At 33.3% G+C, this 27,896-nt stretch overlaps 2 protein-coding genes across 4 annotated transcripts; one reads left to right on the forward strand and one right to left on the reverse strand.

Annotated features, from left to right (window-relative positions):
* The first annotated feature begins 4,998 nt into the window (after positions 1-4,998).
* LOC132720408 (uncharacterized) lies at positions 4,999-27,557 on the forward strand. Of its 3 annotated transcripts, XM_060704565.1 has the most exons (3): positions 5,031-5,153; positions 16,713-18,314; positions 18,381-27,557. In XM_060704565.1, exons 2-3 carry the CDS (start codon positions 17,282-17,284, stop codon positions 23,540-23,542), a joined length of 6,195 nt encoding a protein of 2,064 aa, XP_060560548.1. In that variant the 5' UTR covers positions 5,031-5,153; positions 16,713-17,281; the 3' UTR covers positions 23,543-27,557. The 3 variants fall into 3 exon arrangements, with proteins under 3 accessions (XP_060560542.1, XP_060560548.1, XP_060560535.1); XM_060704559.1 differs by having other exon boundaries at positions 4,999-5,084; positions 16,713-27,557; XM_060704552.1 differs by having other exon boundaries at positions 16,713-27,557.
* On the reverse strand, positions 6,391-7,381 carry LOC132720318 (uncharacterized). Its single transcript, XM_060704444.1, has 2 exons — positions 6,488-7,381; positions 6,391-6,444 (listed from the first exon to the last, which is right to left on the reverse strand). The coding sequence occupies exons 1-2, from the start codon at positions 7,379-7,381 to the stop codon at positions 6,391-6,393; spliced, it is 948 nt and encodes a 315-aa protein (XP_060560427.1).
* Positions 27,558-27,896: the final 339 nt, after the last annotated feature.

Consider the following 27,896-nt stretch of genomic DNA (forward strand, 5'->3'; position numbering starts at 1 on the left):
ACTGTTAAAAGCTTAGCTGTCATGATTTAAGGAAAAACACACGCAAGTATGAAAACTCAAACTGAACACACAGTACGGCCCATTTTAAAAAAAAAAAAAACTAACTTTTCATAATACCTTATTTTAAAGAGTTTTCAGCATTAAAAGTTATTAGTGAAGTTAATGAAGCTATTTTGCAAACCGCGAGTAGGCTTGTCAATTAATTTGTTACTGATATTTTTACAATGTTCGTGGCAGTCGGTTGCCTGCGATTCTACACCTGTGCTTAACCAAACTATTGGAGTCTATGTAGATCAATAAGAAATAAAGATTTAAACTTTCCAAATGCACTATGCCTTTTGAATTTTTAATATGCATGTATAATCAAACTTTTTTTTATAAATATTATTTATCACGGAATATGTTATCATAATTACATTGCATGTTAGTAACAGAAAACGACATTTCGTTGTAAAGATAATTAACAGTCTTGTTTTTATCATTTTAGATCATTGAATCGGTATAGATTATTATAATATAATATATAATTACATTGTATGGTGCGCACTTGTTATTGATACATTATAGATATGATAAAGAGTATAAAGCTATATATCTGCGGCTTATAGTGTACACAATTACTGTATTAATTCTGAAAAAATAATAATTCAGTATTCTGTTTACGTACAATATACATGTGCCTGAAATAACACAGACATTCTACGCCATAACAAAAAACCAAAACCAAAACAAAACAACAACACCCCCCCCCCCAAAAAAAAAAAAAAGCAAACTAACAAAAATACATCCCACCCAGAAAAAAAACAAAACAAAAAAAAAAAGTGAGTTGTGTGCGCTTTACTGCATATTTTGAGGCTATCACCGCGGGTTAACTTGAGATATTATCACTCAAAAAGGTCTGTCACCGTAGGTTGTGTGCGCTTTACTGTATTCCCTTCAGCTGTCACCTCAGGTAAATATGACATATAACTCATCTTAACTGCCTATCAAATAGAGTTGTGCGTGCTTTACTTTGTATTCTGAGGACATCCCCGTGAGTTAACTTAAGTTAAGAATCCTGTGAAAGGCCTATCACCGTTTACTGCATTCCATGAAGCCATAACCGTTGGTGAACCGGCATAAGAACCCTCCAAAAAGGCCTATTAAATAGGGTTGTGTGAGTTTTACTTTGTATTTTGAAGGTATCATTGTGGGTTAACTTGAGATTTTTACGCTCTTAATGACCTAGCACAGTTTGTTATTTCAGCATTACGTCTTCACTGAGGCTATCACCGTGGGTTAGCTTGAGATATTAACTCTCTAAAATGCCTATCACCGTGGATTGTATGAGCTTTACTGTATTGCCTGAGGCTAACACGTACGTGGGTTCGCTTGCGATAAAAATCCCTTTAAAGAGGCCTATCAAATAAGATTGTGTGACCTTTACTGTATTCTTTGAGACCATCACCGTAGGTGAACTTGAGATAAGTGTGTCAGCTTCACTGCATTCTTTGACGCTATGACGGTGGGATTTATTGCGACCAGAACCCACTTAAAGGCCTATCACTGTGGGTTGTGTCAGCTTTACTGCATTCCTTGAGGCTAACACCGTGGATCGATTTTATCGCAATCAAAACGCTGAAAAAAGCCTGTCACCGTGAGTTGTGCTAGCTATATTGTATTCATTGAGGCTATCACAGTAGGTATATTATTGCAATCAGAACTCTGTAAAAAGGCCTTTGTTTCAGGTTAACTGCATTACTTGAGGCTATCACCTGGGGTTTATATGTGATTAGAAAATTACTGATAAGAACCCTCTAAAAGGTGCATCAATGATACTGAGGCTACCACCGCGGGATTGATTGAGACAAGAAACCTATAAAATGCCTATCAGCTTCCAAGGGAGTGTCGAAAATTGTATCACTCAAACAACCCACGGCGTTACACCTTTTAGACTGTTTTTAAATTTCTACACTTTTATAATTAAAGGGACTCCACTGAGATTTATTGACATGGCGGGACTGACAATGATTTTTTTAGATAAATGTTCCATTTGATGTTGATCAAGACAAATAACCTTTGTGCAAAATTTCACATCATTTGCTCTCTCCTTATTTTTAGAATAATTATTCAAATTGTTAAATATGACCCCAAACTGAAAAGCGTGGCAACGCTTTTCACAGTTAATCGCACAAAAGCACAAAATACAACTTTCAATTTATTTCTAAGTACATTTCTTAACTATCGTTGCATATCTGTCTGTTTTAAATGCCTTAGCTAATTAATGTAAGAAATGCAAAAACATTACATGTATGTTTTTTTAGGATTTTAGACATCAGTGGAGTCCCTTTAAGTAGTCCTGACATATCTTCAAATTCTTCATTGGTGTTTTCCCTGCTTTTTAAATTGATGTTAAACTATTCCTGGGAATGACCCAAGCACGTTGATTGATCTCTACTCATTGCGCAAAAGAACAACAAATAAAAAAGATGCATTATAATTACACTAAATTTACAGTAATTTTGACAGCACTGGTCACATGAAAATATGCCATTACCGTGAAATAAGTGAGGACGCGGAATTGGTGATGTTGAGTATATACAGATACTACATGTACTGTACAGTATGTATCTCGATCGCACCGCCTGCAGGACAGGGCGGACCATACTGTATGATATAAAATTATATAATTATATAATATCATATAATTCTCTTGCACCAACCTTAAAATGAATAAAAGTTGATAAATGCATAAATAGCTAAAAAATAGAGTCTCATTTCATTTCCCCTTCCTTTTATTATTGGCTAAAAACAGATTAACTGATTGAATATTGGTTGGTTAGACTTTATGTAGTACTTTAAAGTGGGTATAGATGGATACCGAAAATAAGCTATTTTCGCGAAAATAAGATTGCGGCTACGAAAATAAGATTTATTTTTGAAATAGTGCATTTACATGTATCTGTTGAAATAATTATGTAAATAAGATTTATACGAAAATAATTAAGATGTGCGAAAATAAAAGCTGTATGAAAATAATATCCTTGTGAAAATAAGATTTATACGAAAATAATTAAGATCTGTACGAAAATAATGTCTGTATGGGAATAAGATTTATACGAAAATAATATTTGTATGATAATAATATCTTTATCAGAATGATATGAAAAACGACTCTATATGAAAATAATGTCTTTATAAAATAAGATCTTTAACGAAAATAAGATCTGTATAAAAATATATCTTTTTGATAACAAAACCTGTAAAAAATCTGTAAAAAATAAAATATCTATATGAAAATTTGATATGATTGGTGACTATGATAAATCGCCAATAAACATTTTTAATGATGGGCTTTAATAAGTGTGTGTCAATTACGATAAGTGCGAAAATCCAATAATCCAATCATCGTATTAGTGCATTGATTGCTGCCGACAGTCATGTGCACGTGTCATACGTTGTATTGTTTTATTCCTTCTCTCAAATAGAAATATCTTGTTTATGCATTATCTAATTAAAGCACTTAAAGCAATAAAGTTATATATACTTTTCTTTTACTTAATATAGATATGATTTTCATATTAGAATATACACGTATTTTCAATCTTTTATATTGGTAAAAATCATTTCCATATTGATATCTTATTTTCATATAGATATCTTATTGTTTACAGATTTTGATCTCTTTTTCGTATCATTCTGAAACAGATATTATATTATGTTCATACTAATACATTTGTATTATTTTCGTATAGATCTTATTTTCGTAAGGATATTATTTTCATGCAAATTTCATATTCATAGATCTTATAAAAAGATTTGTAAAAATCTTAGTCGAAAACATAATTTTCATACAGATTTTATTTTTGCAGAGATCTTATTTTCGTATATGAGTAGATCTTATTTTCGTGCAGATATAATATCAATTCATGCAGTAATTGTTTTTACAGATCTTATTTTCGTACATATATAGTATTTTCATACAGTTATTATTTTTTAACAAAGCTCATTTTCGTATATATATCTTATTTTGGCATAGATCATATTTTCAATTAGATCTTATTTTCGTACAAGTATCAATTCATATATACTACAGATCTTATTTTTTTATAGATCATCAATTGGGTCTTATTTTCGTACATGTAGTATTTTCATACATATATTATTTTCATACAGGTATTATTTACTAACAGGTCTTATTTTCGTATGTACATAATTTTCATGCTTACGGATCTTATTTTCGTTGAGTACTGTACAGTATAGATTTTATTTTCATGCAGTAGATCTTATTCTGGTAGTCGTTGTTTCTGGTTATTTGCACACTAGCTAATTCTTGCTTTTATTTTGATACTTTTTCACCACTACCTTTTCTTGTCTTATAAGAGAAGATTTAATTCAATTTATACAATCTTATTTGCAAGTAATACAATTTTATAAGTTATGATCTTATTTTCGTAATCGCCATCTTGGGTTATTTTCGCATGCCTTCTTTGTATACTATTTGGGAAATTACCTTGTATGCCGCACAAACGTCTAATATATTATTACAAAATACTTCATTTTTTATTATTTCATTCATACAAATCATTTAATATCAACAAAAATACGTTTTCAATACATTTTATCAAAAATAAATCTTATTTTCGTAGACCCGATCGTATTTTCGATTTCCACGGCAATTCAAGCTATTTTCGTACGATAGTATTTTCGGCTCAAACTTCACTTTTTAAAATATTTTTTTGGTTCTGAAATTTTAATTTGCTGTAAAATCATTCAATGAATGCATATAAATATATTTTACATAATTATTTCAACAGATAAATGCACTATTTAAAAAATAAATCTTATTTTCGTAGCCGCGATCTTATTTTCGCGAAAATAGCTTATTTTCGGTATCCATCTATACCGCTTTAAAGTCTAAAAATGTTAATTTTAGTACAGCTAGACCCAATGATCGGGATATTTCTGTGAACATCGTACAAACGTAGCAATCGCAACTTTTCGGCCCTTTCCGTCAGTCTTCGGATGTTCCGATTGCTATTTCACTTCTCGCATCTTCTCGGACAAATATGGTAATCATACCGAACAAAAGTTACAAATAAAAGGTGAATAACGAGTATGTAAATGATTTTTCATTCATGATGACATAAGATATTCAACAATTCGCAATTATGGTACGTATTACATTTACGAAATTGCCGGAATGTGACTAATTAGTCTACTTTTTTCAGAAACATTTCTGACCCGCCTGGCATCCATGATTTCTCCACTTGTGTCTTGTCACGCGGATTTTAGAAAACAAGAAATAAATGATTTTTAGAATCCATCTTCACTCAATCTGAGTAGCTCGATGACATTTAGTTCAATGTTACTTCGACTTAGGAGTATACACTGTGATTTTTAGCAGGCTGGTAAGGTTAAAATGCCAAATCGGGCTTTCTGAAAACTGAATGAAATCTGGGACATACGTAGGGGAAATCCGGATAAATACGGACGATTTTTGCACTTTGGTGTTCAATAACTTAGAGCAGAACGCATAGCTTCGATCGACATACCAATACAAACTTATTTGTTCGGAAAACTATTTACACGGATATTTAGCATCTCATAAAGGCAGACATGTGTCCGAGATATTGCTAGTTATCAAAAATAAATTACCTTTTAAAACCGGGATAGTACGGACACAGGAGTAGAACTACGGACACAAGACGGGAAAATACGGACAATAAATATTTCAAAGGGGGAAGTACGGACACTTATGTCTTTTTAAAAAAAAGTCAATTCCACGCGTTTTAATACTCTATTGATCTATTCTAAACATGTACAAATGAGAAAATCAACTTTGATGGAAATCTCCGCCTGCCCATTTCGTCGTTTTAATGCCCTGCAAGAACAACGTGAATGCATTAACATGTTATACATGAAATACATCAAGTATGCTTTTTATATATTTTAGTCAATTTTATTAATACTTTTCAGTTAGTAATTTAGAAGTTGTTAGTATTCATATCATATGTATTGATTGTTTTTAAGTAGAGAAATGCGTAAGAAAGGAATAATTAAATATATACTTTATGAATGAAAATAATTCATTATAAGTAGACAATAGGTAAGTACGACAGCATAGGTAAGTACGACAGCATACAAACTAATTAACTTAAAAATCTATCAAACTATTTAGATCTAAATGTTATGTAATTAATGTAGTACGCATGAAAGGAATGAAGAAAGTGCTGAGCGAGTAGGTATTTGTTAAATTACCATAAGCTATGATAGGTTTGTAGTATCATGCACTGGCAGTCTCTACCAACTCTACAACTGTTTTTCTTCCCTTTTTGGTCTTTCTGTTTTCTTTGAGTTCCGATTTTATTTCATTACTTTGTTCTTTCTTAATTCTTTTACTGTTTTGTTTCATTTGCGTCTTGAGTACCCTTTGCAACTTTTGTGTCTGTAGAAGCCTTTTCTCTTCCAAAATCTCCATGCTTGTTAGAAGTTTATGTCCTGTTACTTTTTTCACTCTTGATGACTGTGGACGGCTTTTTGCTACTTTTGGTGTAAACAACTCATCAAGGCATTGATTAACCGACTCGTCAGATTCGATAGGTTGTGGGTTATTATTTTCAAGTACATTTGTGTTAATGGACGACACTTCATCGTAAGGGAATGATGTATCAAGATCTTGTACAAATACATCTCCACTGTTGATCAAATCCATAAGCTGTGACGGATCACTGATGTCAAGAACAGAACTTAAACCTAAATCACTGGACGAATCTACTGGACATATCTCACTTGTTGTCTGGGATTCATTGTGTAAAGATAAAGTTGGGCTTATGTCTGTTGGTTTACTTGGCAAGAAGGCACTTGAGGGTATAACATTTCTGTTAAATGGCACGATGCCACAGGCTCTAAATCCAGACATAATGTTTGATTCATTAAGAGCTGTACTCCAAGCCTCTTTTAATAATGCAGGGAATGTCCACTTATTTACTAAATGTAATGGATGATCCTGCATAAATGCAGAACAGGCCTCATTGTATGCACGCTTAAGAGGACCAAAAACAGTTCTGTCTAAAGGCTGGAGGTAATGAGTGCAATGAGGTGGTAGAGTAAGGAGCATAATATTCTCATCGATAGCCCTTTCAATTATAGCTAAAGATTCATGACTAGAGTGGCCATCGATTATCAATAATTGGGGGCGTTCTGGACCACAGTTTCTGAGAAAAAGCTCATCAAACCACTGCTCTCCTATTTCGTCAGTTATCCAACCGTTCTTCTGATATGTCCAAACAGTACCAGACGGACTGGCGGTGGTGTTAAAAGAGTGTAGTGACCTCTTTGTTTTGCCTTTTGCAATTAACATAGGTGGCATTTGCTGACCACATGCATTTACACATGCCATTGCTGTTATGTTAGTTGAACGGTTGGTTGTTTTGCTGACAACCGTGCGTGTACCTTTCTCAGCAACAACTTTCACAGGACAGTGCTCGAAATTGAACCCAGTTTCGTCCGCATTCCATACTTGATGCGGTTCAAGGTCAGACCTGGGGATGATTACATTGATCAGTAATTGATTAAATTACAATTACTTTCAGATTGTATTGTAATTGATTAAGATTGATTACTCACATTTGCCTCTGTAATCAATTGAATTACAATTACTTTTAAGAGAGTAATTGATTGATAATTGATTACATTGAATGTACATTAAACCACCCCAGAATTAAGACCACCCTGCTATTAAGACCATTTTTGAAAATATTCTTTAAGTCAATGGTTTCGTGATCCAGATTTAACCCCCTGCTTATTCACTTTTAAGACCACTATTATTAACCAGTCCAATTTTTTGTTTTAATTTTAATGTGACTATTGAGACCTCTGATATTGAAGTCAACACCTATCTAGATCTTAAATTTGTTGTTATGATCTGCTTGAATGCTCTTTAGCATGACACTTGATTTCACAAGGTGTGAAAAACTGTTATTGGGTTATTGTATGAAATTAGGTGAGAAGGTCAATTTTAGAGTGGTACATTGTTGCTTTCAGCACATTTATTTTTTGAAAATTTAAATTTTCATTTGATTTATGTACATCATATAATAAGTGATACTGTAAAATTAACGTTAAATTTCTCCAGAAATATGTTTTCCCTTTAATATCAGATTAAATATCAAAGCATTCTTTGATAGTTTCTTTTATAATGTATTTGTAGATACATATAAATAAACATATTGTTTATTCATACAAAATGACTAAAGTAGACCATGGTCTTTAAAATATGTAAGCAATGGGTAAGAATGTTTTTAAATTTTTTATCAGTCTAATTTGGGATTTTTACCCTTTTAACTTTAAAAAAAAAAAGTTTAAAATTTTTAATTTTAAAAAAAAGGCAATTTCCTTTTAACTTTAAAAAAAGTTTTTTTTTTTAAATATGAAAGTAAAACAAAAGTCAATCAAAAAAATTAAAACAAAATTAATGGGCTGAATTTACTTTTAATTGTTAATTAAAAATTAATGAATCGTTTGGGGGAAAAAGGAATCAATTCATGAAAAGATTACAGGTTAAATCATTTAATCAATTACAAAAACAATGAAATTTCATTAATGATTCCCCAGGTCTTTTCAAGGGTTACTTTCTAAGGGGAAAATTTTACCAAAAATCGTCAAAAATCTTTCCAATTACCTCAGCATTAAGGCATTTTGAACCCCAAATGATGAAAACTTCTCAGGGGGAAACTGATTTAAAAAGTTGGGGTCCCCTTTCGCAAAACCCTCCCACCAAATCCCTTGCCAGCCTGAAAGTCTTTATATGAAGGGGCTGGAAACTTTATAAAGCTTTCAAAGAATTTGTTTAAGAAGATCTGCCTTTTTCCCCACTTAGACCAAAGCCTAAAAATTTTGGAAGGCCCCAAATTTTACAACTGTTTACTTTTTTATCCTCTATTAAGAAGGAAAGCTGGAGGTCGACCCGTTGAGTAACAGATAAAACGTGTTTTTTTTAAAATATTTGATCTGGAAAATTTTTGACTTAGGAAAATTTCATAAGCTTTTACTAGCTTTTTTTTTAAAGCTCAATTTTTTCCGGACTGTAAAAACCCCAACTGTTTTTTAGAGAAGACTTTGGGTTTTTCTGCTGGTTTTTCCCCTTTTAATATATACATTTTTTTGGGGATTTCTGGAAAAAAAACAAGTTGAAAATAATGTAATTTCCACGAAAAACAAAATGTCAAAACTGATCGAAATAGAATTTGGGAAAAACGGGTTTTTTCCACCAAATTTAAAAAATAGAGAGCCGAAATAGGGGCCTTTTAAAAATGATGGTTTTTCAAACGTTTTAAAAAGAATAAACAAAAAAAATTATTTATTTAAATAGTTTCAAACTTTTTGAATTAAATTTTTAACAGGGGAAGGAAAGGGACGGGGAAATATTTCTTTTTAAAAGGGAAAAAAAAAGCTGCCTACCCCCGGGGGCACCGGGGTAAAAAATAATGCATTTTTAAACCCATTTTAAAAACTTGTTATTTAAAAATCATAAAACTATTTATTTCTACATCTTAAATATATTAACTTGATCATACTTAAACTACAGATGACAGTTGTTGGTAGTAACATTGATATATTGAGTAAGATAAAACAACGGGTATATTTTATCATTTTGTATCTTTAATATTTGAAACGTATTTTCTTTATCTTTATTTTGAAATATGTAACAATGTCTTTTTAATATTAGAACTACATCGAACTCATTTTTATTTCATCAATGATTTTTGAAAGTTGAAAATCTTCTGTTTCATTTGCATAGTAAGATGCTGTCCACACTATACTTCTGTCCGGATCAAATTTTGTGGTTTCAAAGTATTCGTGCAGTAATTTCATGGCACTCAGATCATTTTCACATTTGTCTACTAAATAATTATACAGTAAAATCATGGAAGGGTGCTCAAAAATGTATTCATTCTCGTACATATAAAATAGGTGATTCTCCACCATTGATTTCATCTTAAAAAGTTTAGATAATCCTGTAATTTCTGCTGTTCCGAGTATTTGAGGAATTGAGTTTGTTCTACAAATGTTCATTCTTCCTAAAATGCAGAACAATACTACATTTAGTGAAAAATTTCGAATCTTAAAAAAGTTGGAAATAATCTGCATGCAAAGCCTCGTTTCATTTAAAAATTTGTTAGAGTACTCCTGTCCGTATTTACCCTAACTTATGTAATATCCATGGGGAAAATACGGACAGTACAAAATTGCTTATTTTCTACCTTATCGTGTTATAATGTATAAAAAGAGACCCATTTACATGTCACTCTACCCCTGCGAAAACATCAAGACTAAAATGTACTAGGGGTACATGTCAAAAAATTACAAGTTTCGGGAAATTTACCGGCGTTTGAATTTTCCCGCTTCCAAACTTAGACTTGCGCACACAAAGGAAGTAGACGCCTATACACTTTTGGCATGCGTATGATGACGTTATGTTGCAATGACGTATTTCCGCTTTTATGAAGAGTCATAATAAAACCCAAAGATTCCTTGACTAAACAAAGACAGAGTATATCGTAAGTGATACGAAAGTTACGAAGGAGAAAAGAACAAATGTCCGCATTTACCCATATGTCCGTATTTTAACGGATTTCCCCTATATCCCAGATGAAATGTATGCTGACAGGTGTTGGCGCAATGAATTAGAGCATATAAAAGAAGTTATTTAACCTAATAGGCTATTTTGTTTGACATTTTGCATATATAAAATATTTTTTTAAGGACTTCAAAAATGATGTGTTATAAAAACATGAAAATTGGGAAGTAATTCTCATAAAAATGACAGTAGCCAATTATTTTTCTCACTATTTAATGTCAAATATTATTCTCAATAAACAAACAAAGTTTAAAAGAAATTTTAGAAATGTGATTTTTTATGTCATAAGCCAGATCAGGCATTTTCACCAGCCTGCGTAATGCTCATTATCAATGTCTACCAAGGTCGTTACATTACTTTCCCCTCGGAGAAGTCTCGTCTCAAGACTTGATCTTGGAAATATGTGGTTACGGCAACTTTGGCCTGGCAGTTGTCTTAATCATCCCACAGTGGCCACTAAATGTAACGTTTCCAGGGATTTTTCCAGGATTTTGGGAACATAACCCATACCCATGGAATTGGGAATTTCAGCAATATTTTGTTAAAAAATTGGGGGAAAATGCATGACGATTAAATAAATGCAAACAATCACTGTCTAGGATGGCATCTTCAAACATTTAAGCATTATTACAGTGAAGAAGCCCTTATTTCAAAGATTTTAGAATTCTTTATTCAATATTTTTATTTTTGTAACTTTCAATTAAGAATATTTTCCTGTGGATTGGGATAATAATATACTATTTTCAATTGGGAATATGACCCAATAACAGCTATCAAATAAGCAGGGCTACAGATAACATTTTGTGTATATTGGGTAATTACCCCTTGTTTTGTGATCTATTGGGTTTTTTCTATTTTCTTTAAGTTATTTCTGATTTTTTTTACCCTACCCCCTCTAACCAATTTGGGTTATAAAGCATGAGTTCATTTATTTTACGCAAAATTTCTGACCTCCATTGTAGACTGTTGTAGGTTTTGTATGGTTATAAAAAAGCTTCTTACTACTTTGCTTTATGGTTTATTGGCCAAGCTGCCTGATATAATTTAAAGGTTAAAACAGTCTGAAACAGTATGATCTGCCTGATGTCAGCGTTAAGTAATAATTTATGTAATTACCCACCAGTTCAAATGTAGTTTGCATAAATAAGAATTCATTTACTTTTTCTTTCCCTTAGTTATTATTTCTATTGGGTTTTTAGACATTTTAATTGGGTAATAACGCAAATACCCATGTTATCTGCAGCCCTGAATAAGCCAAAAAAAACTCTGGTTTTAAGGCACGCAAACCCTGTCGGTGAAAAGGCTGGCTCACCACCAACAGTGGTTTGCGTCCCCATATTTGGCAAAAACTTCCCTTATAAATGGTAATTCACCAAATTAAGTTTTTGCATACTACTTTGTAGTAGTAATACTAGTATTATTATGCTCATTATCAGTATTATAAGCTGTTTCTTAAATGTATACAATGTATACCTGCTTAGAGTGATCGAAAAAGATTTTAAAGCAGTATGATGTAGAAAATAGAAATTATGATGTTCTACCAACGTCGTTACATAACTTTCCCTCTGAAAAGTCTCGTCCCGAGACTTGGCCTGGGAAATCATTGGGTATGAAAACACCAGTCCAGCAGTTGTCTACATCTCACCACACTGACTACCAAATATAACCTTTTAAGGGACACAAACCTTTCCGATGAAAAGCTAGCTCACCACCAAGAGTGGTTTGTGTCATGATATATAGGAAACATTCCCATGCGTTAATTTCACCAGCCTGCAAAAAATCTGAAGATTATAAGGCCAATGTGTCTTTGACTTCAGAATGTGTTTTCATATAAAATTAGTTTCAATATTTTCCCGAAATAATTGTCTAGTACGTCATCAGTATATGTACTTCCAGTAAGATTTGCATAATGCATGTATGTCAATCATTTATGCATAATCTATATTATCATCTACAGCTGTTGGTTATTGTAAATATATTGACAAAGCTCGAGTATAATCATTTTTTAATGTTCACTGGTTAAAGAACAAGTTATCATAAATTTCTGTTGAATACATTTATTTTTAGATTGACCCATTTAGCTGATTGGTTGTGTTCAATTAGAGGATATGTATGGTTGCTGATTTGATAAATTGCGCGTTGTGTTGTTGATAGCGACAACGCAACCTATATCACTATCGCCTGTTCGTCTTGTTGCTAGTGACAACACAACAAAGCGCCAAACGGCGCGCTGTTGTCTTGTTGCTAGCCAAACGGCATCTGCGTCCAGATGTCAGAATAAAGTTTTGGTGCAGTAAAATATTTTTCATTATAACATTTCTTAAGGTATCAACTTCAAATATATGTGTCTTATCAACAACCACATATTGTGTGACATGGTTCTTAACTATAGCCCCTATATTTTCAGATTGATCTCCCCTTGAACTTAGAAGTTTCCTTAAAAATACTGTTTTTGTGTCGCCTTGAAAAGGTGACATATTGGGGTTACTTTTGTCAGCGGCGGCATTGTCGGCGTCCCCTAAAGCTTGTCCGGAGCATAACTCAGTCACTATAAGTCGGATTGACTTCAAACTTGGTATGCATGCTTCTTTCAATAACCCATAGTGCAGTGCACAAGGACGGGTACTCTGCACTTCTTAATTTTTGAGTTATTGCCCTTTGTTAATTTTCATACTTTAATTTTGTCCGTGCCATTTCTCTTATGGACTTGAAACTTCATAGGATGATAGATCTTATTAACTTAAAAAGAAGTGCAGTGCACAAGAACCGGTACTCTGCATTTCTTATTTTTTGAATTATTGCCCTTTGTTGATTTTCATACTTTATGTTTGTCGGGGCCATTTCTTATGATTTATAAAAGCTGTGGGCTTGAAACTTCAAAGGATGATAGATCTCATTAAGAAAAAGTGCAGTGCATAAGAACTGGCACTCTGTTTTTCTTATTTTTTGAGTTATTGCCCTTTGTTAATTTTTATACTTTATTTTTGTCTGGGCCATTTCTTATGAATTATAAAAGCTATGGGCTTGAAACTTCATAGAATGATATATCTCATTAAGAAGAAGTACAGTGCATAAGAACAGGTACTCTGCACTTCTTATTTTTGAGTTATTGCCCTTTGTTAATATTCATACTTTATTTGGGCCATTTCTCCTAAACTATAAAAGCTTTGAACATGAAACTTCATAGGATGATAGGTCACATCGAGATGAAGTGCAGTGCACGAAAACCAATACTCCATGGTTTTTTAGTTAATGCCTTTTGTTAATTTTTATACTTTAATTTTGTCCGTGCCATTTCTCTTCAACTATTAAAGCTATGGACTTGATTATCTTCATAGGATGATAGATCTCATTAAGAAGAAGTGCAGTGCACAAGAACTGGCAATCTGCACTTCTACTTTTTTGGTTATTGCCCTTTAGCAGTGTTTATAAATAACCTACATTTAAGAAGAAAATGCAACTATACTGTTCACAAGGCGACACATCCGACTCGCTGAGTTCTAGTTTACTTTTACTTCTTTATTTCTTTAGGGATCAACTTCATACTTCAAATATATGTGCCTTATCATCAACAAAATCTTATGTAACAAGGGTCATAACTCTAGCACCAATATTTTATAGATTTATCTCCCCTTGAACTTAGAATTTTCCTTAAAAAATATTTTTTACCATTACTTATTTTAGTATTAAAGAATCAACTTCATACTTCAAATATATATAATTTTTTTATGTACCTTATCATTAACCACATGTTACGTAACAAGGTTCATAACTCTAGCACCAATATTGCAAGAATTATCTCCCCATAAACTTAGATTTTTTACGTGAAAAATGTTATTTCTTACTATAAGTGTTGACGTGTTGTTCTTCATCCCCTCCTTGATTACTTAGTTTATAACATTTTTGTGTCGCCTCTACAGAGTAGTGGCGACATATAGGGATCACTTTTCTGTCGTCTGTCTGTCCGTCTGTCCGTCACAAAACTTGTCCGGACTACTCCTCATAAACTACTGGTGCAATTTCATCCAAACTTTACAGGAATGATCAGTACCAAGTCTAGTTGTGCATATTGTCAGTATTTTCCGGTTCAATGATTTTTGTCAGAGTTATGGCCCTTTAATAATTTTTATTTTTAAAGTTTGTTCGGACTACTTCTCAAATACCACTAATGCAATTTCAATGAAACTTTACAGGATTGATCTGTAGCTCAAGTCCTTGGGCATATTGCATGGGTTTTCCGGTTGAATGATTTTTGGCCGAGTTATGGCCCTTTGATAAAAAGGTGTTTTTTTCTGTGTGTTGCCAGATACACAAAAGCTTGTCCGGACTACTCTTCAAAAACTACTGGTGCAATTTCATCCAAACTTTATCCCCTAAGGTATCTATTTCAAACTGCAAATATATACTTCTTATCATTACACAAATGTTGTGTGACAAGGTTCATAACTCTAGCGTGACTTAAAACTTGGAATGTGTGTTAACAACTATGAATATGGTTAGTGATCATCACTTCTAGGCAAGAGGACAAAATTAATAAATCCTTGATTTTGACAAATTTAAGCCCCTTTTTTCTACTAACAATTTTGGTTAAGTGTTTGGTACCACTTCATTTATTTCCTGTACAGCCTTTAAAGCGGCATGCCTCCAGATGAGTGAAAATGTTTCAATAAAATCAAACTTGAGAAAAATGTACTAAGATTTTAGGAAAAGTAATAATATTCAAGATTCAAGTAATAATTTACATGCTATGTGCGATTAATGACTGATTTTTTTTTCCATATTTATACATGTACCTATATTTCTACTGCGTTACTTACACAATAAGTGCTATTTTTGCATATTTTGTCCCCTTTTTCGTATTTTACGTGGGTTGTAAGTTTCATTGATAATGTGTAAATTGCTTCCTTTTGGTTATTTCACTAAATAATACTTTTAAACACATTTTCAAAATTTTCATGAAAACTAGCATGAATCTGGAGGTGTGCTGCTTTAAGGTATTGCTTTGAAACCATAAATACTAAGTGACCATCATCCCTGATTCCAGGTAAGAACTTATAATAGTCAAGCACACTGTCGTAAAAGCAGCAGGAAAAATAGACACTGGTTTATTGTGTCGCCTTGAAAAGGTGACATATCGGGGTTACTTTTGTCGGCGGTGTCGGTGGCGTCTGTGTCGTTGTCGGCGTCGTTGTCGGCGTTCCCTTAAGCTTATCCGGAGCATAACTCAGTCACTATAAGTCTGATTGACTTCAAACTTGGTATGCATGCTTCTTTCAATAAGCCGAAGTGCAGTGCACAGGGACCGGTACTCTGCATTTCTTATTTTTTGAGTTATTGCCCTTTGTTAATTTCATACTTTAATTTTGTCCGGGCCATTTCTCTTCAACTAAAAGCTATGGACTTGAAACTTCATAGGATGATAGGTCTCATTAAGAAGAAGTGCAGTGCACAAGAACCGGTACTCTGCACTTCCTAATTTTTGAGTTATTGCCCTTTGTTAATTTTCATACTTTATTTTTGTCCGGGCCATTTCTCCTAATGTATAAAAGCCATGGACTTGAAACTTCATAGGATGATAGGTCTCATTAAGAAGAAGTGCAGTGCACAAGAACAGGTACTCTGCATTTCTTATTTTTTGAGTTATTGCCCTTTGTTTATTTTCATACTTTAATTTTGTCCGGGCCATTTCTCCTTAAGTATAAAAGCTATGAACTTAAAACTTCAGAGGATGATAGATCTCATTAAGAAGAAGTGCAGTGCACAAGAATCGGTACTCTGCATTTCTTATTTTTTGAGTTAATGCCCTTTGTTGATTTTCTTACTTTATTTTTGTCCTGTTCATTTCTCCTCAAGTATGAAAGCTATGGACTTGAAACATCATAGAATGATTGATCTTATTGATAAGAAGTGCAGTGCACAGAAACTGCTGCTCTGCACTTATTATTTTTTTAGTTATTGCCCTTTGTTATTTTTCCTATTTCATTTTTGTCCTGGCCATTTCTCCTAAACTACATTGTTCACAAGGCGACACATCCGACTCGCGGAGTTCTAGTTATATTTATTTATTATAAACTTATCTCTATAATTTCAGAGTGAACAATGATGGAATGAGCAATTAAGAGAGTTTCAGAATTTGTCTTCGCATGTACAATGTGTGTCTTGAACAACGTTGAGGTGTGGACAGAAAACACATGGAGCAAAATGGAGAAATAAAAAATTATTGTTGTTTTTTTGCTTACAATAGTTAATATCTTAAGTTTTTCTAAAAGAAAAGTGAGGATATATATATGTTTCAAACATTTACTTGAAAAGAAGTGTTTCAAATTCAATTGATTAGATATTGAGTTAAGCACCATGGGAAACTTAGTGATTGAATTTTTTATGTGTACTGAAAAGAATAGGCAGAAAAAGTTCAAGGACTTGAGTATTTAAGTTTTATAATTGTAAATGTGTGTTTGGAATATTTATAGATTCAAGCTTCTAAATGGATGTTAAATTACTTTTAGACATTAATTGTACACTTGTTTAATTAGACGATATAAAGATACGTGGAAATTACAAATAATAAATTAGTTCAACAAGTGATTAACAGTTGGAGATAATTATCTAAATTTGCACTAATTAATCAGTGACATAAATGATACTAAATTATTAACAATAATGGCACATAGATATCCAGGACAGGGTTATCAACCCCGTGGTAATATGGATAACAGAGGTATGCAAAACCGAGGTAGAGGTATGCCAAACAGAGGAAGAGGTATGCCAAACCGAGGTGTATCAAATAGAGATATCTCTAATCAAGGATTTATGCAGAATGAAAGTGTGGCAAATAGGGGTGGCCCATCCTGTCAGAGACTAAATACTAATGAAGGTTACCAACAAAATCCAGGCATATCTAGCAGTGACATGCCTAGTTCTGGGGTAAACTTTAACCAACGTTTTCAGTCCAATCTGAAAAATAACAGAACACAACCCAATCCTGACATTAATCAAGGTGTTCAAAGAAATTTGCCAAACAGGAATATGTCTAACCCTGGAATGAATAGGAGCCAGGGTTATCAACAAGATAGAAATATGCACAATAGAGACATAAATGATTCTGGTTTTAACAATAACCAAGGCTATCCAACAAGTAGAAATATGCCAAATACTGATAGGGGTAATTTTAACTCAGAATTTAACACAGACAGGCAGTTTCAAACAAGTCAAAGCAATCCTATAAGGAACACAAACCAAGGTTTTCATGCAAATCAAGATATGTCTAACAGAGGCATGTCAAATCCTGGACTTGAATCAGGCCAAGGTTTTCAAAATTATCCTAATAGAACAATGCCAAACAAAAGAATAAGCACACATGAAGGTTTTCAAGCAAATCAAAGTTTATCAAATAGAGGCATGTCCAATCCTGGCATAAATACTAACCAAGGTTTTCATCCCTCTCATGATATGTCTGACAGGGGCATGTCCAACCATGGAATAAATGAAAACAAAGGTTTCCAAACAAATCAAAGTTTATCAAATAGAGGCATGTCCAATACTGGCATAAATACAAACCAAGGTTTTCATCACTCTCATGATATGTCTGACAGGGGCATGTCCAACCATGAAATAAATGAAAACCAAGGTTTCCAAACAAATCAAAGTTTATCAAATAGAGGCATGTCCAATCCTGGAATAAATACAAACCAAGGTTTTCATCCACCTCAAGATATGTCTGAAAGGGGCATGTCCAACTTTGGAATTAATTCAAACCGAGGTTTCCAAGCAACTCAAAGTTTACCAAATAGAGACATGTCAAATCTTGGCATAAATACAAAACAAGGTTTTCATCCACCTCAAGATGTGTCTGAAAGGGGCATGTCCAGCTTTGGAATTAATTCAAACCAAGGTTTCCAAGAAAGTCAAAGTTTACCAAATAGAGGCATGTCCAATCCTGGCATAAATACAAACCAAGGTTTTCATCCACCTCAAGATATGTCTCACAGGGGAATGTCCAACTATGGAATTAATACAAACCAAGGTTTCCAAGAAAGTCAAAGTTTATCAAATAGAGGCATGTCCTATCCTGGAGGAAACACAAACCATGGTTATCAAGTAAATCAGGATATGCCTAATAGAGATATGTCCAATTCAAGAATAAATACAAATCAAGGTTTTCAAACAAATCAAAATATCCATAGCAATAGAGGAGAATCTGGCCTTACAATGAACAATCCTCTGGTGTTTAATCAACATAATCGGCAAACACCTCAAGATAATTTTCATATGTCCGATAAAAAACCTTCACAAGGTATTGATAGGTTTCCAATGCACCATGATGCACAGTTAGATGGGAATTCTCAAAGGCAGATGAGTTCTGTTAGCATGCAGCAAGGTTCATTACCCCAAAATACCATGACACAAGCCCCTATTATCCAGCATGTGATGATTCCAGTGCCAGTTCCAGTTGGGACTGACATTCCTCCCCATTTACTTAGACCCCAAATTATCACCTCCTCTGGTCAAGGCATTTCTAGTCAAAATCAGTTTACGGGGTCTCCAATTCCTGGGATGCAGCATCAGGGTCAAATCACAAATATTTCAGGTCAATTCCCTGTTCTACAAGCTCAGTTTCAAGGTCATAATCAAGCTCTAACTTTGCCAGATCAAAGAAATCTGCCGGGAAATTCTGCCCAAGGTCATATTCATGCCCCAAATACAGATATACCAGCAACTAGATCTAGTGTCAACGATTTAAACTATTACATTGGTAATGAATCAAGAAATATTCAAAAAGACCGTTCGGTAGACAATCTTCATAGCTCAGTGGAACATGACTCCCGCAACAACCGCCAACGAATACTTCATGATGAAATGTATGAAAACAGAGATGCACATAAAGAAGATTTTAGGCGTGTTTCTCAAGATAAATTTCAAATGAGGCAAGAAGATTCTGAAAGTGAAAGGGTAAAAAGTGACCGTTCTAGGAGCCAAAATTCTAGTAAAATTTCTTCATATGCATCTGATTCTTTAGAAAGGCCAGGACATGAAGTTTCAAGAAAGTCAAGTGATACTCAAATGTATGATAAGAGACATGTTGATTCTTATAGGAAGCATGATGATTATGGTGTGAAAAATAAAGACATTCCAAGAACTGGACAATATGAAAAAATTGAGAGAGATGAAGTATTTGTTAGTCATAATAGATTTGAAAGAGAACATAAAACTGAAAGGCAGATGGAACATGCAGCAGGACATGATTATGATAGGGATAGAAATAAAACATATGATAGCCATGGTCCTGATTGGTTATCAGACACTTACAGAGATGTCCAAAAAGTAAAAGTGCAGGATTCTAATGATTTTAGAGGTAAACAAAGGATGGATCCTGAAAGACATTCAGGAGCTGTCCTTTATACTGATGGTAAATTAGATAATACAGCTGCATGTAGTGACATTCAAAGGAATTCTAAAGCTATTCTTTACACAGATGGAAAGAGACAAGATTTAGAAAGCAGGGGAATTGAGCAATATGATAGAGATAAAAGGAAACATAGTCCAGTCCCAGTAGAAGTAGCTAGGAAAAAGGTCAAAAGAGTATATAGTCCGGTGTCTGATAGTAAATCCCATGGGGAACTGAAAATACATGTTAGTGATAGAGGAAGGTGGATTGAAGGTGATCATAATTTAAGTCCTGTTTCAGATAATGCTTATGAAGATGAAAGATACAATATTGAAAGAAAAAAAGCTGATGATTTTCAGACAAAGGAAGTAGAATATGACCAAGCTTCCCTTGATGGGGCAGAAATGGTATCAGATAGTGAAAGTTATATAGGCGATGTGAGTGATACGAAGTTAAGAATTACTGTACGCGAACAAAGTCCTCTTTCACAACATTCTTCAAGGTATCAATCTAGTGGAGTTGGGAAAAGGTCTGAAAGTAAAAGTTACCTGGATAAAGAAAGAGTTAGTCCAAGTCGCTCTAATTATAGTAGAAATTCTGAGGAAAAAAGAAGTCAGTCTGATCGCAGCAGGCATACTGATAATTGGCAACAAGAGGGAAGAAATAGTTCAGAAAGGTGTGAAACTCATAGACATTCAAGTGATCACAGGAGTGAACATGATGATCAAAAACCACATTTCAATTTAGTTGTTCCAGATTTATGCAGGCCTTTTAACCAGAAAGGATGTTGTCGAAATAGTTGTGCAGGTCTCCATGTCTGTAAGTTCTTCATAATTGACCAGTGCAAGTTTGGTGACCACTGCTCAAAAGGCCATGATTTGTTTAACAGCCAGTCACTTGGTGTTTTAAGTAAACAAAATCCTGGAATAAGACGCAGTAATGCAACAGCAGAAGAAATTAAGAAGGTTATAAAAGAAAGAATAATATCAAATACCCCTGCTACTAGGCTTACTCACAACCCTTCAAAAGAAGTATCTCCGATCAAAGAACCTTTCAATGAAGTGGTTGCAGCAGATCCAAGTTTTGATGCAAGAAATTATGCAACTGGAAATGTTGTAGATGCTAGAGAAAAAATAAATAAGAAAAAAAATGCTTTTGACTCAAGCAAAGAAAAGATTGATAAATCAAAAACAAATGTTGACAAAGAACAGGGAAGTACAGGTAGTAAAAAAAGAAAGTCTGAAAAGAATTCAAATAAGAATGACAATTCAAGTAAAAGTAAATACAAACTTAATGATGAAAAATTCAAAGAGAAAAATTTAAAGCAGAAACAAACAGCCCAGAGTGAAAATGAAAATATGCTCAGCCCTGTGTCGGGTGATGAAGATGATTGGGAAAAGTATGAGAAATATGAGCAAGTCTCTGATGATGGTATGTCAGAGAAGGAAGACGGATTGGACAATGTGAGCTCAGATGAGTCTAGTGTTGAGCAGGTACAGGTCAATAGAGCTGTCAGTAGCTTTCCTCTTCCAACAGCAGAGAACATTGCTGTTCCTATAGGAATGAACGATCCATTAGTTTTCAACAGGCCGTTGAAAAAGAACTCTCAGAGCTATATAGGACCAATGAACAGACCTCCGCCCATGTTCCCTTTAACTGGTGAAAGCAACACACCTTTATTTCCAGTTGTTCCGCAGAACCAACCAGGGTTTACAGGAATGTCAATACCTGCACAACTGCCTAACCTACATGTACCAAACCATTTGCCATCACCTGATTTCATGAATCAAGTGATTAAAAGCCTTCCACCATTCAAAATTGAACCTCCGGATCAAAAAAATGTTTTTAAGAATGACAATAATCCTCGTAGTACTGAACTTGATTTTCCAAAGAAGAAAATTAAGACAGATAAAGCAGAGAAAGAACCAGAGTTGAAAGAAACAATAAAGAAGCTGTGGAAATTTCCACATAAAGGAATAATCAATATGTCCATTATTGAGTTTGTGACTGAAACAGAAGCATACAAGGAAGAATTTATTGCAGAGATTGTTAAGATTTTAGTAACACTTGAACTGCCTTATGTTACTATGAAAAAATTGTTGTCAGTTATAAAGGAAAAAGTGTCAATCAATGTTAAGTCTGAAGCTGATATGCGAAAAATTCTTGAGATGTATCCGAACAATTTCAAAATGATGGAAATGGTAGACTCAGATGATGAAAGTGATGATTTGGAGGCAAAGAAAAACGTTCAAATCAAAGCAAATATAGGTGTAGGGTTTTGTGAAAAACATGGATTTTTACCATTTGCTATAGGGAAGTGTGAATGTAATGCACTGCATTTGTGTAAATTTTATTTCTTAAGCGACTGCCCAGTGAAACTGTGCAAATTTGGACATAAACTTAAAACGGATCATAATGTAGCAGTGCTAAAGCAGCATAAGCTGCATAGACTAACTGGTGAAGAGATATTGAATTTCTTAGCAGACACAGATAATAGAAACAAAGAAATGATACCAAACATTTGCAAGTACTACATCCGAGAAAAAGGCTGTTATAAGGGAGATAATACTGATTTTGAAACCATATGCCATAGTTTACATTTATGTGCATATATTTTAAAAGGAAAGTGCATGAATCGTGAGTGTGATCGCTCCCATAGTATTCATGACAAACAGCCACTAAGTTTACTGAAAAAGTATGGACTTGATCCAAATGAATTAGGGGATGAGAAAGTTTTACTGATGCTTGGAGAGAAATGTATAGATACTGATAAAGGAAAAAGAGTAAGTGTAGTGAAACAAAGCCAGGGGACAAAAAATAGTAGAACTACAGAAGTGGCAAAGGACAATAAAGCAAGCAAAGCAGATTCTAGAAAGAATGCCGGTGAAGGTTTGATTATAGTGACACATAGTGAAACAAGACTGTCGTCAAAATACTTTGTACAAAATTTCAAAGTACCTGCTGTTTGCAAGTTTTATCAGAATGCACTAGGCTGCCGTAAAAAGGATTGGGGTGCAGCAGGAAAATGTTTCTTTCTGCATGTTTGTCAACATTATGTGGCGGGTGATTGTAACTATGGAGACAAGTGTAAACGATCACATGATCTTTTCTCTGGTCAAGCTGCAGAAATTCTTGAGAAATATAACTTTGACCTTGACAGTCTTACCTCCTCAGAAATTCTGAGGAGACTGAACAATAATTCTGGTGCACCAGTGGAGTTGCCAACATCTGAAAAAAGTTTAAACATGGACAATGAAAACGCAGAAATCACTATTGATAGTGTTGGTGAGCCCGACGATATTGATTTATCGAATTTTGATGTTTCTAATGCTTTTATGGAAGTTGAAAAATCAACAGTGAAAGAAAAGGGTGCTTCTTCTTCTGAAAAAGAAGGAAGACAAGGAGAAATGAACAAACACAAAGAAACTAGCAGCAGTTCAAAGACTGGTAAGGCCAAGTCTACACCATTTGCAAGTGGCAATGTTGAAGATGTTATTAAACATATTATGGAACATAACAAAGTGGATAAGAAATAAAGACAAGTGAAGTGTCTCCGGTTCAATAGAGAAAATGGCAATGAGTTTACTTAAGTCTTAAGATGAAAATTTAACTGAAATGGGAATTTTTTTTGTGTTAAAGAATATTTGGTAAGATTGAAGAAATACATGTAGATTAAAATGAATAATTAGTATACCGATAATTTATGCAGTTTAAGTCATTACTAAAAAGTTGATTACATCAGTTTGATTACATAAGGAAAGCATATTATGCTAATTTATGCAAATGTGAAATGAAAGTTGTATTTTGTGATTGGATTTTATTCAAACTTTTTGGATATATAATCAATCTCGAAGGTTGATTACGATAAGCTGGGATTGAGATAACCATGGGTCTTTTTTATTAAAACCGATTTTCATCAAAGACCATTAATTTATTGGGTAAAGCAAAAAAGCATGTTGTGTTACAAATTTAGTAAGACCAAATGAAGTATTCTATGTGGAAAATGATGAAGTGTCATAACTCAGGATTTGGGATAAAGCAGTGACATTTTGTAACATTATTTGTTTGCAGCTCTAGTGAAGTGTATGTAAAGAATTTACATGAATTTCATATATGGAATAGTTGTAGTGTTATGTCTAATCTATCAGAGTAACATGTAGATAAATTGGAAATAGTTCATTTGTGTGCGTTACTGATATTGTTGATAGAGTAACAGAGGACACAGAAAATTACATGGAAACTTTCAAATGATTGTGTTACATACATGTATTTGTTTATTATATTTTGCTTTATTTAGTGATACATTTTGTTATTTGCTTATAGACTTATAAGCCTATGGTTTGATTTTTGTTTGATTGAGGAAGTTGAGTATTGATGCCATGTGTTTTTTTTAAATTCATTAGGAAGATAGAACTGTTCATTTAGTGATTTACCCTCCAAAATGGAGAGAGACTGCTTTTCCTCGGTAATGCAGAAAACAATTTTATATTGCTTTGGAATTGCTTTGGAATACATAACATTGTACATCAGTTAAACATTAAGTTTACAGCAAAAAGAACTAAACATTGTATAGATTAATGAAATCATTACTTTAAAAGCGACCGAAGGGGAATGTGATTTTTTCTACATTATTAAGAGTTGGTTATAGTGGCATTAATAGAATCTGTTTTGAAAATTTGATTTTATGAACTTCTTTTTATTTACCAAGTACTTATAAATATTGATTAAAATAAATATGTTTTATAAACATGATAAATGTAAAAGTAAGTGCTAAATACATATGATGTCAAATTCTTTTCCAAAGATGCCGATTCATTTATTTTCAGTTTATTGTATATATATTATTCCAGGTACTCTGAACTTATCTAACATAATTTTGAGAGATTTATCACAAATTCTTTCAATAAACCAACCAACCGATAAAAAATCTGGCTGGTATAGTTTACTCCTGTGTAAATTTTCTTTTGGTTCCTAAGTTTATAAAATTCATGAATATGTTACATTTGTAAATAATGATGTTATTTTGGCACCAGCAGAGTTTTATTACATGTATAAATCATAGGCATACATGTGCCCATTGCACACAAACGATTTGCATTTTGATAACTTTTTTGTGTGTGTAGAATTTGAATAAATTGATGAATATATATTTCTATTATACCAGTGATTTAGAAATAGGCAGTCTAAGAGTTAATGTTTTTAAATGAAATTAGATAAAAGAATTTGTAGGACGATTTATCTGATTTACTTTTTGAAATTTATAACATATATTTATTTTCAGTTTTGGCAGACCATATTTTTACAGCATATATTTTGAATATTTTTTCAAAAATAATTTTTGGCAGTAGAAAATAATGTCTGTGTTGTCATATTTTATATTTTAGAATTATGATCTGAACCATTGGCATATTACGAATCTTTTGCCCGCTATTACCGTGTGTTTGAATCCCACCTGAGATTTCTGGGTCTGTCACTGTGTTGAAGCTATTCAACAGGCTTAGGAAAAGCGACTGGCTCTGCTCAGTTGGTCAGACGTACTCGTAAAATATATATCAGATGATGGCGTGTGCCTGAAATTTTTTCTTTATGACATGAATTTTCAATGCAGGTTAATTTTGATTTGACACAACAACACCAAAAAATATCGTGATGTGCCATCTGTTGGAATCAGTATGTAATGCATGTCTGTTAGATAGTATTTTTATGCCCCCCCCCCCCTTCGATGATGAGGGGGTTTATTGTCGGTCAGTCTGTCTGTTGATCTGTCTGTCTGTTTGTCTGTCCGTCGGTAGACCACATGGTTTCCGCTGATTATCTTGAAAACTATTTATCACAGTCTTCATATCTCACATATTGATTGGTCATAACTAGTAGATGACCCCCATTGATTTTGGGGTCACCAGGTCAAAGATCAAGGTCCTTGAATGGTAGTATGATTTCAACTCATGATCTTGAATGATAATTATCACAAAGTCTTCATATTTCACATAGTGATTGGTAATAACCAGCAATTGACCCTTATTGCCTTTGGGGTCATTAGTTCAAAGGTCACGGTCACAGGCGCTTTAAATGTCAATGTTTTCCGCTTATTATCTTGAAAACAATTTATCATAAAGTTTTCATTTTTCACATACTTATTGGCTATAACTAGTAAGTGACCCTAGTAAGTGATTTTGATGTCACTTGATCGAAGGTCAAGGCCACAGGGTTCTTGAATGTTAATTTGGTTTCCGCTTATTATCTTGAAGCTATCTATTACAAAGTCTACATATTTCTAAAATTGATTGGTCATAACTATAAGATAACCCCTATTGATTTTGGTTCACTAGTTCAAAGGTGAAGGTCACAGGGGCCTAATTGTCAGAATGGTTTCGCTCATTATCTTGAAAACTATTTATTAGAAAGTCTTCATTATTTTTCTTTTTTCCATAATTGAACACTTCCATGTACCAATTTATGGCAAGTTTCTATAACAAAATTACCAATAATGTGAGTCAATGGCTAGAAAGGGGGGCATATGTGTTGTTCGACATTTCTTGTTTTTATTGTGAATCCATATGTTATATTGAAGCATTTAAAGCAGGGTTTGCTTTATAACTGCCTTTGCATTTTAAATATTTGCCTTTTCATACTAATTTTGTCATAATGAATCTATCAGGCTTATAATTTGGAACTGCTCATTCTTCAGAGGTTTTAATTTTTAAAAAAATCAATATCGATCTTTGTTGCTTGACACACAGTTTGCAATTATAAGGCATTATGAACATGTTTTAATTAAGTTCTTAACTCCTATAATGATTACACTTTCAGGTAATTTGAAAATTTTTGTAAATATTTGAGTTCTTTGTTTAAAATGTGCAAGAGATGTAACTGTTTTAAGGGCTTGGGTGTCTTTGGTTTGTTGTTAATGATCAGTGTTAGAGTATTTGCTTCAATATCCCCTTGTTTGATTATACACTTATATGATGAAGAATTCAATGGAAGAGTAGAGAATTTACTCGCTTCAAGACGATCTTAGACGGACGGGGGTCATAATTATGACTTAAAATTGGTTTATTTTAGATCTTCCAGTGGCAAGAGCTGAAGATTTTCTAGTAGGATTGCAATATTAAAAAGTTCTTGCCATTGCCATTTTTACATAAGATTACTCAGCTGTTTATCTTTATTTGATGTACAAAAATCAGAGTATGTGTGCGTATCAGGGTAGGTCGGAGGGGGCGGGGGTTGTAGGTGGGTTCTTCTAATTTTGAGGGTCAAAGATGTTAACCTACCAGCTAAATTCTATTTGATAATTCTGATATTGTAGAAGGCCATAGAATTCAAAGCATATCATTTTTTCCCACTTTAAATGATAATTTTATGTACAACTGAAGATAAATTTAAAAGAATATTTTGCTCTCATTCTTACTTCTATACTTTACATTTTTACAGTTGTTTATGTATTGTATAAGAATAACCAAACACTTTCAAGTGTACATATTTTATGTAGACAGTGACAGTAATTGAAGTGAGTTAGAATAGCCATTGAAAATAAAACTGTAAATAATAAAATATTGTGTTTTTTTTGTTCATTCTGTACTTTAAGGATGTTTTCGAGAGTTTTCAAATAGAACTCTCTCGAGCTGTTTACCAGTACATGTTGTCTTCACTTTTGTTTTGCATGGAACTGATATTACATGCTAGAGCAGAGGCACAATGCCAGGATCATAGAAAAGATTTCATGATCAATTACATTGAAAATGACCTGCACCGTCCGGGATTCAGTTAGTCCGTTGCTCAGTCAACTTATTGAGCTAACCGGACAGTAATCAATAATATCTAATAAAAAAATAAACGATTATGAGGACTAGTAAGGGAAAATACAGGAACTACAACCTTTTATGTCTTAAA

Source organism: Ruditapes philippinarum, unplaced genomic scaffold, assembly GCF_026571515.1.
Source record: "Ruditapes philippinarum isolate M1 unplaced genomic scaffold, ASM2657151v2 ctg2730_1_1_1_1, whole genome shotgun sequence".
Classification (NCBI taxonomy): Eukaryota; Metazoa; Mollusca; class Bivalvia; order Venerida; family Veneridae; genus Ruditapes; species Ruditapes philippinarum.

Excerpts from the sequence above, each read along its gene's own strand:
- LOC132720318 (XM_060704444.1), bottom strand. The coding sequence starts at position 7,381 with ATGGCATGTGTAAATGCATGTGGTCAGCAAATGCCACCTATGTTAATT. Across the intron at positions 6,445-6,487 it reads AGTCATCAAGAGTGAAAAAA|AGAAAAGGCTTCTACAGACA; the intron begins GTAACAGGACAT and ends AGATTTTGGAAG.
- LOC132720408 (XM_060704559.1), top strand. The coding sequence starts at position 17,282 with ATGGCACATAGATATCCAGGACAGGGTTATCAACCCCGTGGTAATATG.